Source organism: Artemia sp. Qi Xiang Cuo, chromosome 11, assembly GCF_049724085.1.
Source record: "Artemia sp. Qi Xiang Cuo chromosome 11, ASM4972408v1, whole genome shotgun sequence".
NCBI classification, from domain to species: domain Eukaryota; kingdom Metazoa; phylum Arthropoda; class Branchiopoda; order Anostraca; family Artemiidae; genus Artemia; species Artemia sp. Qi Xiang Cuo.
The window spans coordinates 29,895,815-29,912,826 of record NC_142804.1 but is presented as its reverse complement, the minus strand read 5'-3'; the positions used below and the strand labels follow the sequence as shown (position 1 = coordinate 29,912,826).

The 17,012-nt window shown below is 34.3% G+C and overlaps 1 protein-coding gene across 2 annotated transcripts in view; it reads left to right on the top strand.

The window, feature by feature from the left end:
- Positions 1-2,309: 2,309 nt before the first annotated feature.
- The window catches only part of Phb1 (prohibitin 1), a 36,659-nt gene continuing 21,956 nt past the window's right edge, over positions 2,310-17,012 (top strand). Inside the window, exons 1-4 of one of the 2 annotated variants that reach the window (XM_089096676.1) lie at positions 2,310-2,328; positions 12,230-12,337; positions 14,393-14,554; positions 15,800-15,942. In XM_089096676.1, the coding sequence (XP_088952802.1) occupies positions 12,250-12,337; positions 14,393-14,554; positions 15,800-15,942 (393 nt within the window). In that variant the 5' untranslated portion in view covers positions 2,310-2,328; positions 12,230-12,249. Of the gene's footprint in view, positions 2,451-12,229; positions 12,338-14,392; positions 14,555-15,799; positions 15,943-17,012 lie in introns of both variants that reach the window. The other variant, XM_089096675.1, reaches the window with a different exon arrangement.

Below are 17,012 nucleotides of genomic sequence, written 5' to 3'. Positions count from 1 at the left end.
AGTAGAACAAAACTGCACCTTTACCGTTCTCCCATTTACACACATACCTACTCTGATCTGACTCCTAAGCCCTAATTTTACCTAGCTGAAACAATCTAGCAGCGATATTTAATATGTTCGACACACTGAGTGCCATCATTTTACTCATTGCTACTTTATATTGACACTTCAGTTCCAAAAACTCTATGGGGCGTAACCACGCTTCTTCAAAAGTTCAAATTATGATTTAAAACACTATTTTGTAAGTTTGTAATTTCTGAATATCTCATTCATGAATCAATAACGTAAATCGAGAACAGGAGAAAAACAGGTAGAAAAAAACAAAACATGACAAAATAGTTATAATAAGAAACAGAACAGAACAAGTAAACAAAAACAGGTCATCTGTTTCTGTTCTGTTTCTACTTTTTTGTAGGAAGAGAAACGGGTACTTTAAAAAAAGAACAGAAACAGTGCCCATGCTTAATCGACACCGGAGTTTTGTTATATGATCTTTGAAAGGTTTTTAATAAAATGGCTATCTCAAAGTTTTTACCTGATACATTTGGGGAAAAGGACTGAAGGGCTGGTTACCCTCCAATCTCTTTTTACTTTTGAAAAGTGAACTAGAACTTTTAATTTCCAATCAAATGAGCCCTCTCTGAAGTTTATACGAGCATTCCTTCCATAAGAAATTCCATACGCCCTTCCATGTGCCCCCAGGTAATAGCTTAAAACGCCTCCCCCGGACCCTGGGGGGGGGGGGGTTGTGTCGACACCGAAGTTTTTGTTGTATGATCTTTGAACTGGTTTTAACAAAATGGCTATCTCAAAACTTTTATCGCATTTGGAAAAAAAGAGCATGGGGGGCTAGTTGCCCTCTGATCACTTTTAACTCTTAAAAAGGGCACTAGAACTCTTGAATTCCAATCAAATGAGCCCCTCTGAAGTTTATGTGACAATCCCTTCAATATGAAGTGCCTCTGCGAAAAAAATTAAAATAAAACATTGGAGCTGTATGGCCTGGCAACTTTGTAGCGTTACCTTTGATAATGATATTAATCCCTGGAAACTCAGCAATTCAAGGTTTTTCTCACTTCAATGTTTTTATTTTTCAAAAATTATAAATTTAAGAAAATATCAACAATAAGATTTGTTTACAGTATATCGTTTATGGCCCTCTATTCTAGTCCTATACTTATTTAAAAGCTGCAACGTCGAAAGGGGTTCTAAATAAAGTAAGATCTTGGATTGACACCGAGGATCCCATTAGGTTGTTTCCATACCCCCGTAGTATTTATTGCAATATCGACAGAGATGATGTCCCGACTTCGGGGAGGGAGTCTTTCAGCTGTTATGACCTTCTATTTTAGGAAGAAAGCAGCACTGCTCTTTGTGTTGTCTAATTTATATCCTTCAAAGAATATCGAAAATTGGTTTTTGTTCGTTGTATTTTCGATATGATTAAACTGTAACCAAGTCAGAGTTTCCGTGATTCCTCCCTTTTTAGTACTTGAAATAAACTATGCATTAACTGAGCGGTACTCTAATAGCCAGAGTGTTGTGTAGCTAAAATTTGGCTACATTTCGATTGCTTAAAAATGGTAATCTGCCCGGAATTAAATTATCTCTGCGACAATGCCTTTGTGACCAGATTTGGATTGCATCCAACTGTGCAGGTTGTGTTTTGGGTTGGCCTCAATTTGATCAAAATGTTTCATTTAGAGTGACACAACACGTTGTTTGCCATACTCAAGAATACCTTGATTACCTATTTGACTAGCTAGATTACGTATCCTTATCTTTTCAGGAGACCAAATATTTCAGAGGTTAAGAGGTTTATTATTTCAAACGGTCAGGATTAGTCGTCGGATAAGTTACACCTGCTAACTCCAGAAAATACAAATGCATGATAAGCAAGGATAATTGACGTCGTATGTAAACAAAAAAAAATCAATCTTTTCAAAAACGGAGAAAATATTATGAAATCACATACAAAAATTAAGAAGAGCCAGTATTTATGAAATATGACACACTTTAAAGGATTTGTAGATATACTATGTTTAAAATGGATTACGTTTGATTAATGTTTATACCTGCAGTTTCCCATACCATTTCAGTTAAACAGTTAGCACATAGACATTCATTGTTATCTTTCACATATTAATTCCGGGGAAGTTACTATTAAGTCCAAACAGCAGTTAAGTCGATAAGTTAGATAGGGTATGTATGAACGCGCCATCAATTTTTTTCTATGCTAGTGTGAGCCCGCAATAATTAGCCCAGAGATATTTTCTTTTTTGAAGAAAAGATTTGGTTATTAAATAAGCAGGAAGAAGAAAATAGATTGTAACTAGCTTAGGTTCAGAAATAAATTTGACTAGGAAAGTGTAGGCTTAGGAAGCATGATCCATTTGCGAATTCTTGATTCATAAGTTTTTAAAGAACTTGGGAATATGTCAAACTAATAGGTAATCCTAATGTTGCATAGGCTTAAATCCAGCTCAATTCATTGGAGGCTAGCACTTTCAATAGGCCTACTTGAATTCAAAAAATGTGGACTCAAAGAGTATTATGCAATAAAAAGGTCAGTCTGAAGTTCAGGGGCAGGTAGGCTAAATATCTAGGGGTTAGGCTATTGTGTTTTGGTAAATATTTTGGGTCAATATATACCATATAGCCTATACCAATATATTGACCATATTTGGTCAATATATACCAAATCATATTATTGAGTTAGGACTAAAGTGAATACACCATTTAATACCTTTTTTTATGCTGATTACGAATATAATAAGCATTTCTATCGGGAATGAATTTCAGCCCCCCTCCTATATAGGCAAATTTAGGGTTAGGTTAGGTTAGGTATAGCCTATATAGGGGGGGGCTGAAATTCATTTCCGATAGAAATGCATATTATATTCGTAATCAGCATAAAAAAAGCATCAAATGGTGTATTCACTTTATTCCTAACTCAATAATATGATTTGGTAGATATTGACCATATTTTGCAGGTCATATTATTGACTTACAAATAAAGTAAACATACCACTCAATGCCTTTTTTGATGCTCTTTCCAAATATAATAATAATTTTTGTGACCAATGATTCAAAAAAGTGACCAAAGTGAGCAATGATTAGATATAACTAAAAATGGCTCATTTTTACTGTTTCATATATTTTGTCAATACCATCAGCTGTTCAAAATCCCATGTAAAAAGAGCAACTTTTGTATAAACCTGTAATTATGTCAAACCAATCTGAAGGGGGGGGGGGGTGAGGTTGTTACAGAAAGAATAATACATATATTGTCAGTACTTGTCAATTAGCTGATACACATACAATATAGATGCTAAAGGAAACTAGGCAAATGGGTATCAGTCAGTAGAGAATTGGATAACAAAGCGTTGTTAGTCATTGTGTTTACAATGTTTAAAATAGGGGTTAAGGGGGAAAAGGTACCTAGATTAGGTTATGTATTTAATATATACTATGCTTTACCGCCACCCCCACCCTAATGTGCAAATATATAGCCCAAATTTGGTTCTAAACTTTTATATTTTTATCATATTTTGTTTTATTTTATTAGCATTAACTAATGAAACTAGACCCTTCTCCATATAATTTTAGTATAACTGTTGACGGAACAAGATTCAAAGTCAACTGATGAAATTAAAAGCTGGTGAGGTGACTAACTGACTATTGTTACTTGTCACTAAACAAATGATAATTGTATGCTCATGCAAGAGAATGGTATCTTAACTTACTATGCAAGTAAGCAAAGTGGGTATTTTCTCATCCTAATAACTGAGTGATTGTTTGATAAGATTAAATGACGGCAATATGAAAAAACATTGATACTCATGTCAGTGTAATTAAAATAGGAACAGCAGATTTTTTCACGGGGAAAAAAAAAACTAAAAAAATGTGAAACTTACTCATTATTGAAAAGCATAACATAATTGTAACATAAATTCAAAAACATAATGAAAATGTAATGTTTTTAGGACTATACCATAATGTAAAATGTACCATTGTATTTAAAACATACCAAAAATGGTATGAATGTAACCTCGGTGGCAACCCTGATCTGAAAGTGTATAGCCTAAGTGGTAAATTTCTAGGTGGCACTATAATTTAGCTAGGAAGAAAGTGAAAACATCATTTGGTGCCTTTTTTATGCTCTTTCATAATTCAATAGGCTAATTGCTTCTGGGGCTAATTGCATCTTAAGCCCTTAAAGGGGCCCCAAAAGGTATTTTATATGAATTATGAAAGAGCATAGAAAAAGCATCAACTGATGTATTCATTTTCATCCTAGATAAATTATATGGCCCACTGCAAATTTACCATGAACTTTATCCCCCCCCTAATGTGAAAATATATACCCTGAATTGTTAAGGGCAAAGTTTTGAATCACAAAACTCAGTGCTATTTTTGTTGATGGCATTCAAAAAACTTGAAACAGTAGGAAAATGGTTTATATTTGACTTGCCTAATAAATAAGGTTTGAATTGTTGTAAATAAGTATTTTTGGAATATATTATTCTTGAACAACTTATTTATAAACTAGTGATATGTTTTTAACCATGTTTCAATAACTTAACTAGTGTTGATAACTTCTTTGTGTGGTTACAAAAATGAAATACCTTTGGAGCCTCTTTAAGGGCTCAAGATGCAACTAGCCCCAGAAGCAATTATTGAATTATGAAAGAGCATAAAAAAGGCATCAAATGATGTTTTCACTTTCATCCTAGCTAAATTATATGGCCAACTGCAAATTTACCATAAAATCTACCCACCACCCTAATGTGCAAATAGGCTATTTTGAATTAGAATAGCCTATATCTTGAATTGTCAACAGCAAAGTTTTGAATTGCAAGATTCAGATCTTATGGTATTTGAAAAACTTGAAACAATAGGAAAACAGTTTATATTTGAGTTGCCTAATAAATGAGGTTTGAATTGTTGTAAATAAGTATTTTTTAAATATATTACTCTTGAACATCTTATTTATAAACTAGTGATACGTTTTTAACCACTTTTCAATAACTTAACTAGTGTTGATAACTTCTTTGTGTGATTACAAAAATGAATACCTTTAGGGCCCCTTTAAGGGCTCAAGATGCAACTAGCCCCAGAAACAATTATTGAATTATGGAGCATAAAACAGACATCAAATGATGTTTTCACTTTCATCCTAGCTAAATTATAGTGCCACTTAGAAATTTACCACCTAAGTTATATTTTGGGTAAAACCCCCAGGAGGCTACTCAGACAGTGCCTAATCTTAGACAAATTTTATTGTAATATTATTTGTGATGATTAGCTGTCTAACTCAGTATCATGTCCTACTTGTTGTATTTTTCATATAGTCAATCATTTCCTGCTGCTTGTTTACTGTTTGCCGCTAAATTAATAAGACAGAAAGAGTTGTGTTGATAAAAATGCAGTGAGTACATATAATTTAGGCTATATATTTGTCCATTAGGGGGGTGAGACAAAGTGAAGCAGAGTATATTAAGGAATGATATAAGTAAGTATTTTAGAATGTTTAAAGTAGTTCTGTATAACACCCTAGTGTTAAGCCTCATTTGGAGGAAACGTGTGAATAAAATATGCGTACAATTATTACCTTAATTTGCACCATAATTAGATTCCTTATTGTATAATCTTTCCCAACATCATGGTTGCTTTTCTGGCAATTATAGGGTGAACCCGTGTAGGGTAGAGGCTCACATCTCAAAGACCCAATGCTGACAATGCTCCCCCCTCCTTCTAATGGTCCTTGAGCCCTAGAATATATACAAAACTAAAAGAAAATTACCTTAAATCACATTGGCCAGTGAGATAAGGTGGTGTTAATTCTCGTGTAGGGAATCTTGCTGGTGTGTGAACTTCATCAAAATTTGGCAGCATCTATTCTGCATTTATCGAGTCATGATTGATCCCCTTTTTGAATGATTCATTAGTCTTAGGTTGAACAGTAGTGTCTGAGAAATTACTCCATAGCTGCATAGAGAAGACAGAATAAAAGTTCTGATGCACACTTTGTTGACTTCTTGGGACCTGCAGTTTCTGCCTGTGTCCTGTGGTTGCATTAGTGAGGTGGAGAGAAAACTGAACTTAGAATTGTGTGTTTAAACAACCTGTAAGCTATTATGACATCTCCCCTTTTTCTTCTGAACACCAGTGTTGAGAGTTTTAGGTATCTAAGATGCTCTTTGTAAGGTTTTTCTTGCAGGTATGGAGCAAGCTTGGTGGCAAGGCACTGAACATTCTCAAGTGGTGTGTCATCCATTTTATTACTGGGGACATGCAAATATCATACCAAACTCTAAATGTGTGCAGCCTGATGCCTTATAGAGTTTCCTTATCACACTAAGCCTCCTGGTGATAAAATTTGTCTCAATGAGACCAAGGGCATGGGTTGCTTTTGCAGCTTGAGTTTGTGTACAGCTATGGAGCTCAAGCTCCCTGTTAATAACAACACCTAAGTCTTTCTCTTCAATTATCATCTTGAGTTGGTCATTCCCAATTTTATATGGTTGGATGGGGTAATTTTGGCTAAGATGAAGAAGTTTCATCTTAAAGAACTTCTCTTTGGACTATCTTGAATGCTTGTTGAGGTTTTTGTGAACAGTTAAGGGTTCTTTGTCATATATGACCTTCCCTAGCTTACAGTCATCTCAGTATAATGTCACTGGACTCTTCAGGTTTTTTAAGCAGTCATTGGTGTACAAACCCATACTAAACATTGTAGGTTCTAGATGGTTCCATGTGAGACACCACTGAATACTATGGCTGACTTGGAGAAAATGGACCATTTTTGGTATATATGAGAACCTTCAGTGTTCTATTTGACAAGAAAGCATAAATACAACCTATAAACTCGTCATGGAATCCATATGCATTTAAGTTCAGTGTCAGAAAGTCATGTTGTACTCTGTCTAAAGCCTTTGCTTAATCTAAAAGAATGATGCCTACTAGAAGGTTTCTGTCATGGAGTTTAGTGACAATATCATATGATGCTGTGAAGTTAGTTTCAATTGAGTAACCTTTGTGAAACCCATGCTGACTTTTGCTGAATAACTGGCTGCAATCTAGATGATTGGTCAATGCATAATTTATTATACTTTCCAGAACCTTGCAAAGTGCCAAAGTAAAGCTGATGGGGCAGTAGTTGCTAGCTAGGTCTTTTTGTCCCTTGTTTTAAATAGGGTTGATCCCATGTTTCCAGTCACTAGGGAGGACTTTTGAAGTCAATGTTGTCTGGTATTTCTTAACAATAGGCTCTCCTATAAATGGTAATCATGAGTTGTCAATATTTGAGTAATCATGGACAAATATTGTCTGACACAGCAGCTTGATTCTCATCAAGCTTCTTGATTCTTTTGAGGACATTTTCAATTGTTATAACTAGGAGAGACATAGGTGTGTGAATCAAAAGTGACAGTATTGTAGATGGTGGATTGGGCTATGTCTTAGTTGAAAATTTTCTGCTGAAGCTACCATTTAGCATTTTCATAATGTCTTTAGGGTTAGTTACTTTATTGCTGTCCTCTTTGCTGAGGTGAGGAATGCAGTGCCTTAATCAGTTTCCAAAATAGACATAACACCAAACATTTTTGGGATTTGTTCTTTATTCAGCAGTAAATTGACTGTTCATGCTATTTACTACCTTTCTGGTGAGGTTTCTCAACTTCTTTCACCATTTTTGTAATGACTATCACATTTATGTTGTGTGTACTTTCTCTGTGCTCTCTTTTTCTGCTTTCATTACATTTTGTGGCAAGTGGAGAAGGCTCTTGGGGTAACTGACCAATATTCTTTTTTGTGTACTGCTTATCTACATCAACCAGAGTGGTTTTGAAATTGTTCCAGTTTTTTTTTTCAATATTATCATAAATGGTAGATACCTCACATTCAACCTTTGCAAGGTCTTGGCAAATCATTTGATAATTTGTAAAAAATCATTTTGGCCTTACTTAATACTTTTAGGCTGACTTATATTTCAGTTAGAATGCAGATTTGGTTACTAGTACCAACTGCATTTGGTCAGGATCACTAGTAGAAATAAGGTATAGAAGTGAAGGCTCCTGTAAATGCCTGAAATGAGTTAGCTGGTTTATAATCTGGGTTATAAAATTGACAGCAAGGGTATTTTATGTGATAGAGTGGGGACTATTCTGTTGGGGAAACTGTAACCATTTGCCCAACTAACATCAGGCATGTTAAAGTCACCAAAAAGGAACATGGCAAAATGTTTCCTACTATTGGCTTTGGAAATGATGTTAAGTAAGGCAAGATGTGAAACAAATTAATGAGGGTTAAAAGGACTGTGATATAAAACACATAAAATAAATGACTCCAGACCAAGATGAAGGTTGACACAAGCACTCTCAACCAAACAGCTTCTAGAATGAATACTAAATAAACTTACAGTTTCCACTTTCAGTCCTTGCCTGCAGCAGATCACAACTTCTCTCTGACAAAGCAGGTCATTCAAGTTGTATTCAGAAATCTGAATGAGGGATGCTTCAAATCTTATCATAGAGTTCTTAGGATAAACTTCTCAAAGACAAAAAACATCTATGCTCAGTTCTAAACAAACTTGCTTTAATTCTGGGACAATTACATGTTAGTTTCTATAAAGCACTTATAACAAATCATTTAATGGAACAGTATACTTGCTTTACACATTCTACCATTCTACCTTTACAGTATACCATTCTTGCTTTGATTAGCACAACTCTGTTCTTTTGTACTACTTTCAGTTACTTTCCCTATATTTACACTATATACAGGAAGAGGACAGATGTTTAAAGTGCTGTCCCATTAACCAGGGCAATGGCTCCTGGCTGTGGCCTGTTTTTACCACTACAAGGGCAAATCCTACATGCAATGAAAGGCTAGAGATTACTTTTATTGGAGTTTTTTTACCCATTCTCACTAGTTTAAAATGTTATATGTTATACTCTGAAGGAAAAAAAAAACAATTAATGTACACCATGGTTTTTATCCTGATTTGTGAGGTTTTAAGGATTTGATCATCTATTTCTTAATACAAGGCAAAAGATCCTTTATATGGCTTAAAATCTTGCTGAAATTACAAGAATTGCATTTTCAAAAAAGACTGAAAGCCCAAAATTGAGATGATTTGTTGTTTTTTTTCAAAACTTAGATAAACCTGTTGTCATGCAGTTTTTTTTTTACCTAAAATAAGAAAAGGGTAAAGATAGTTGCTTGATAACATATACATGAGATTCATTGGTTCATGAGATGAAAAACAATGAAGGAATATATTGTTAGGGCTATTAATAGGGCCACTAAAGGGAGGGGGTTCATTGTTAGAAGAGCAACTGTGTAAGAGTACTTCTTTTGGAAAGAGCATATACTCTGGGAAGAATATAAAATAAGGACTATAAGGATAATGCTTATATTTTATGAAGTTTTCCTCAGAGAGGCAGTAACTACAGTTTTACTCATATTTGAAGGAAGCCCTAAAAAATTCTGAAAACTACTTTTTAAAAAATCTTAAACACTCTTAGTCTATCTAAATCCTTAAGGTAAGTAAGCTTTTGTGATTCTTTTGAAAGTAGTTTTCATAGTCTTTTAAGGCTTCCTTCAAACGTGCCCCTGTGATTCAGGTTTGCCAAAAGAAAATTTCTTCCAGAGTTATGACAAGTTTTTTCTCTACAATTTGTTAAGTCTTATAAGTAGGGATTGAGTGTACTTAGGAAATATATTTCCTATATTATCAAGATTCATTTATTTAAAACAGCTTTCATAGTATTAGCAAGAGCCTCAACTAAATAATGCTATCTCTTACAACAGAAAAAAAAAACTAAGCACAATTAATGACACTTGTATAAAATGGAATACAATAATTGCTGAATCGATTTGTTCTGCTTCTTGTTGGCTGGAACTCGTTTATGTGTCAAGTATTGGCTTTGGGGACAATAAGAGGAGGCAACAATGTACTGTGTTTTTCACTAGTGAGGGACAACTGTCCAATTTCGCACATGAGATGGAAGCATTGGTATTTTTAACATTGCAATTGCAGTTACATATGTGTCATTTTTGGGGCCCAGTATGATTTTTGTTGCACGTTTTTAAACATCCTTGAGATCATCACTTAAGTAGTTAATGTTGTGCACCTGTGGTCCCAAAAGAGGGCACATGTATTCTAGCAAGGGAAGTATATGGTAGATAAACACTAATTGTAACTGATTCACTGGGAAACCTAGTTGTCAGAGTGTAGTCAGTAATTGCAAAGCATAATTGCCTTTTTCACAAGGTTAGAAACATGGTAGCTGTAAGAACAGTTAGTACTGAAAGTCACACCAAGAATAATTGTAATTGAAGTGGTAGGGAACCAGGGTTCAAGACAAGTTATGTCCCTTTTAAGTGGATTAAAACACATTACTTTTGTTTTATTTATGTTAATTTGAAGTCCATTATTCCTGCACTGATCAGTGAAACTGTCTTTCAATTCACCTTGGAACTGGGGTACAGTATTGCATGGGATTCATCCATGAGAAATTTGAGCAAGGTCAAATTTAGGATGATCATATTAAATATGATCATCAACATATTTCAACCATTCATCAAAGTCAACAAGAACATAGTTGTTCACTGCCAAGAACCATGAAGCAGCCAGCTTGGTGCCTTGGGGAGTACCACATGTTATTTCAGCCAATTCAGAGTTGAGATCTCCAGCAAAAAGCACAATTACAAACTGTTGATGGCTTCCAAGGAAATTGACTCAACAGCAGAGTCTGTTTTCTAGCCCCCATTTGTTTCAGGTTTTAGTGATATGGAAGATTAAATCAAATGCTTTACAGTAATCAGCAAGGAGAAGATCTACTATGGTGTTTCCCCTGTCTAGCCATTCAGTTATCAGGGGATAGAGATGCACAAGGTAATGTGTAGGACTGCTTCCTTTCAAACACCCAAACTGGAAAGGGCCAAGGTAAGGGTTGATTTGAATCTTGAGTTCAAAATATATAAAAGATTTGTTGACCTTAGCAAGATTTGGAGTTATTGAAATGGGTAGAGTTGTTCACATGATTTTAACCTGGGCATATGCTCTTTTCCATTCATGAGGGAAGATTTGATCTCTGAAGCACTGATTTATTACTGACGCCAAAGGTTTAGCCATGAATGGTGCACATTCAATTAGAAGTTTGACTGGCAGTTCTCCAGGATATGAAGGACCTTTTTTAGCTTCTGCAGTTAAAATATATTACCAGAGCATAATTTATACACATAATTCATTCTTCAAAGTTTTATTCTCCTAGCTCTACCACTTTTGGTAACCAAATAATACAGTTTTTTTCAATTACTTTGATCTTTCCAAATATACAAAATTCTTCCTTTGTGAATCCATTTTGAGCTCTAAAAGCAACACCTTATTTCCTATATTTACCAGTAAAAAATGGCTAATGCACTTTCATTGGGTGGAATACACTTTCAAAATAACACATTGCTGTTCATTCTTATCTGAATCTATCCTTAGATTGTATAAGTTCACTACAGCAGAAAAATGGGTGGTTTTTTCACAAGTGATTAATGGGGGCCAATCTCCAGCATTTTTATTAGGGGGGGGGGCAAGAGGGGTTGGGTCCATATCCAGATGGTCAAGGGGCATGGGATATGTAATAATTTTTTCTCCACATTATTGGGGGGGGCAACTCCCCCCCCCCGCAGACAACACCCCGGTGATTAAGCAATATTTAAAAAATTATCAAGACATAAATAGATGATGTGGTGCAGATATCTTAGGTCTAAGGCTTAATTACTTCTTGCTGAAAATTTCAAATAATTTTACAAAACAAGAAATTTGGTAGAAGTGCATGGAGCTTTTTTCTTTGGTGGTGTATATTTTTTTTCAAGCTAGAATTCTCTGTGCATTTTAAGTTTAAAGATTTTATCAGAACATGAAAAAAAAACTGTCTTAGCCTCCAAGCCACTGTCAACTGGCAAGAAGCACCTTGTAAAAGAAAAGAGATTCTGGCTGTCCCTGAGAAATGATCATCAGCAAATGACAAGTAGTGATTAAGAATCTAGACAATATAGGAGAATCCTAGGGCATATCATTTAGATACATCTGTTTTGGTTTACATTTTTTTTTCAAGGTCCATAATTTTAATTTGCTCTTCCAAAACAGCTTGCTTTATGGTGTGTATTAAAATCTTATGGTTTATTTTATAATCATTTATATATTATAGCTTTTTGTCTATTTAAGGTTAGCTCAATAAGAAAAGGATGGCAACACAGTTTTTTAACAAGATTGGTCAAGTTGGATTAGGAGTAGCTGTGGTTGGCAGTGTAGTAAACTCAGCATTGTTTAATGGTAGGAAATTAATTTTTCTTTTATTCACCCTTTTAGCCAAGGGGTTTGCATGCTGAACTTGCAATCCTATGCCTTTTTGGGCTGGGATTTGAGTCCTGGTGCTGTTGATTATTTGGTTTGAGACAGGAGTCAGTGTGATGACTCTTAAGTTCAACCAGGGTTGTCCCCTGGCTCAAAGAGGAAAAACAGGAAGGTTATGTGAAAGCATAAGATGGCTGGCCTCCTTACCCGCAAAACAGAGATCAGCACCACTGGCTTGGACTATAAAGTCTTGTGCTGTGTCATTTTCTTTCCATTCATCATTATTTATCATATTGCATTTTTTGTGCTTGAAATTTCTCAACAAAACCTTGTACAGTACAACTTTGTTGTATTGTAAAAATAGATCCTTAAATGTATTTCTTATCCATCTATTCAACATCTCTGTTAAATCAAGTGTTCTCCAATCATTGTATTAAAAGTGCAATCTATAGATCTTAAAAATGCCAAATTTTGCTTTCAGTATTTGATGTGGAATTACTCTGTCTCTTATCCATGTACTCACAATTCTCAATTTCACATTAAGATACAGCTGACAAATGGATCTTGAATACTTAGTTAATTACTCTTAATGAAAGTTCAACTTTTGTTTTTAAATACTTTTTTGTCAAAACAATTAAATTAAAATGGATTTTGATAGATTTTTTTTTTCCAAGCTTACATGTTTTGAAAGTTTCCCAGTATTCTTTTAACTTCCTCTCCTCCTCTTGTGGTTAGGTATGCTATTTGCACAGGTATAATTTGTAGGGAAACCAATTCTCTAGAGGAGTTATTTGGCAAGGGCGGATCCAGGATTTTTTTCGGGGGGGGGGGTTTACTAATTTTCGACTCGGTCAAAAAATTTTTTTTTTGGGGGGGGGGGTTCAAACCGGGTAACCCCCCCCCCCCCCCGCCCCTGGATACGGCCTTGTTATTTGGCCAACCATTTTGAAAGGCTTTCTCTCCAATTTTTAAGCTCCCTGAGAATTCAGCCAATGCCTTATTAGTGATCATGTATTAACTATTTTACCCATCATGCATTGCTGCAATATTAAAAGAAAGGAAATTTAAGGAAAATCCCATATCCCAAAAAATACCCATGCATTGAAAATTCCTCCCAGGGATATACCCTCTGCATATTAATAATAATTGTATTTTTAACTTTAAAAGTATTGTAAAAGTTCCCCTGCACACGGCTCTCCTCCCAGAAAATTCCCTCCTGTTGGATATTCCTCTTCCACAAGAAATACCCCCCCCCCCCCCTAAAAAGCAAAAAACCTGCTGCCAGCAAAAATTCCTGACTCCCTGTGAAAAATTCTCCTTCAATGGGGAATCAAGTCCATAAATCGAAAAAACATAATAATGCACTAAATAAAAAAACACATTCACCAATTTTTTTTTATCAAACACCCTGCTTTCCATAATAAGGTTAATCACATACTGAATAGTGTTATCATTTGCCCCACATTTGTATATATTGCCTAATTAACTTTGATTTTATTTGCAAAGAGTCAGAAAAAGATATGCAAATCAAATTCGTTTGAATATGAACAATTCCCATGTGGAAAAATTTCCCCATCGGTAAAATATCCATAGTAGCCCATTTTTAAATTTGAAAAACGTTGTTGAATACCAAGTTTAAAAAATTTACTGAAAACGGAGTTTTATAAATCAGCAAGTGTGGTAGATGACAGAATAAATTATTAACTAGCCCATTATTTGAATATCCAGAGAACATGAATTTTTTGGGGAAGGGACTGTCAATTATTTGCGTTGAGGGGGTCTCTAATTTCAGTCAACGCAAAAAGTTTAAAGAGGGTCTTGTGGGGGGGGGTATGCCTAAAACCTTCACAAGAGTATACTCACCAATTTCTTGAAGTTTTTTGGCAATGAAAGATTATTATTTTATAAGCAAGTGTGACTTTGGAAAAACAAAAAGCAAAGTTGATTCCTATTTAGGAAGTTAAGATGCTGCATCCTCTTTGTCAAGTATAAACTTAGCAGTTTCAGAACAAAAAATAATGTGTGCATTTTTAGTTGAAGGTGGACACAGAGCTGTAATATTTGACAGATTTGTTGGTGTCAAGAATAAGGTGATTGGAGAAGGCACACATTTCTTCATTCCTTGGGTTCAGAAGCCTATCACTTATGATATTAGATCACGACCCAGGAATGTACCAGTTATCACTGGCAGCAAAGGTTAGCGTTTGTTTCTATATCTTTTAACAGGATTTATTCGTTCATATTTTTCTATAATAGATATAATCTTTCACAAAAATAATTTTCATTTGGAATAAAGATTTATGAGCAAGAACATGAAAAAACTTTAACTGAAAAAAATACATATGAATGTGCATTGTCAGTTTAATATGCATATACTGATATTTATTAATCAAAATGTTAATATTATTTGATTTATCAAAGTTATAAAAGTAAAAACATTTATAATTTTTTCTTGAAAGTGCAAACTATGTTCTGGCCTTGGGAAGGAATAGGGGTTTTGAGCCCTACTCATGTCAATTTCTGCTCGTTTTGAGTTTGACTCAGTTATTTATTGTAATTTCTGTTCGTTTTTGGTTTCATTTATTTATCGATGCTGATTTGTGCTAGTTTCATGCTTGGTAGATTAATTGATTTTATATTTGCTCATTTTTGGCTTAATGGAGTTCTTTACTTTTCTTTGAAAAACTTAATTTGTGGAAAAATTTTTTTTTTAATTAATTTCAATATAAGGAAAGGGCATAAGGAAAAGCATATATTTCTTATATGCTTTATAAGAAATATAAATCATAATATTAATGTAAAAAAAGTCAAATATAAAGTGCTTTTATGGGATTAACATTTACAACAACAAATTTTTACATATATTCCTACATGCCACATGTGCAAATCAGTTCAACGCGAGTACATCAGCCCTATTAAATTTGACTTTATACATACCAAGCACCAAACCTGTGAATGCTGCTCGCAAAATAATGTATTCTTTGATGATGAGGGTGAAAAAGGGACAAGGCACATTGCAAGTCAGGCATCTCTTGTCTAGATCTATTCAAAACCTTTATCCATTATCTTTATTCATTCAAACGCTGCTCCTGATAAACGTTCTGCAGATATAGTCCCAAATTAAAAAAAAAATGTACTTTACCCCCTTAGTGTAAACATAACAACATTATAACACTTATAATTCATTTTGAACTAAGTTGGCTTGCTATACTTATCTGTTGCTACAACAGAAGGGTGGCGATACTCTCGTTAAAAGTTTTAGGATGGAAGTTCAGGCCAAGCTTTGTCAATGTAAGTTACAATAAGAATAATTTTAATTAATTCTCTTAAATTTTAATTTTAACATCAATATCAATTTTAATGTTAAACAACAACAAAAAACACTTGTCTGATTAAAAGAGGTAAAGGTGTCATTTGAACATTATGGTTCATATTTTATAGATCTTCAGAATGTGAATATCACTCTTCGAATCCTGTTTAGACCAATGCCTGGCCAACTTCCAAACCTTTATTCTACTCTTGGCGTCGACTATGAGGAAAGAGTTCTTCCTTCTATTACGAGCGAAGTTTTAAAAGCAACCGTGGTATGTTAAAATTCTATTTTATTTATGCTTTTCATTGTTGCTGCCAAGACGCTAGGTATATTTTTGGTATGGCAGATGAGAAATGGGAAGATTTAGGGTTGTATCTTGTTCAACGGAGTTAAAACCGTGGTTAAACCCACGAGGTGTTAAGTTTGCCTATTCAAATTTTTGCAAGAGAGTAAACACGTGGAATTTATTCAACAATCTTCCATAATGTTTTCATAATGCTACTAGCTAATTTTGCCTTCCTTGTTTAATCATTGGTGATCTGTCTTAGAAAGTCTTTTAGAAAATGAGCAAAAGGATATGTTTAAATTAAAGTAGCAGGACTGGTAAAAGACAAAGCGGAAAAGATTTCAGATTTAGGAAAGAATGAACTATAAAAACTGTTGATTGTAAAGAAATCTCCATTTTTTTTGAAATTGAAAAAAAAAATTGTAAGAAAAATTTTAATATTCTTCAACAACTGTTGAATATTTTTCTATTTTATGAAAGCAAAAGCCCTGACTTTGTTGGCTCTTTTTCTAGCAAAAACCTTTGCAGGTGGGTGTTGCCTCTAAGGGCCATTAACATCATCACAGATTAGGTTAGGTTGCAAAATGTGATATCGAATAACACCTCCATTATTGTCCCTGTTAAAGGTCTCATCCAAGTTTTCAGGGAGGCAGTTGAGATAAAAAAGTACATTCACCGAAAGTTATCTCTCAATAGAGACACTAGATAAACCTATTTAAGCCCAATTTATAATTAACTAATTGATTCGTATCGCTTTTAGTTGAATATTAAAAAAAAAAAATTCACATTTTGCAACCAAAACTAACCTGTGATGATGTTTTACCTGGAAAACGTTTAGGTTTTAAAAATGCTCTGTATAAATTGAAAAATTGAATTCCCATTCAGTATTCCTACTGTATTTTTTTTATTCAGTTACCCTTTCACCGTTACATGGAAAGGTCGTCAAATCTTAGTTGTGCTTTGTTTTAAGGTTTGAATTTTTTTTTATAGTATCCTTGGGTTTTTATTAGTATTTTTTATGTTATTATCGTGCACTGAGGACGGTCAAGCGAAGG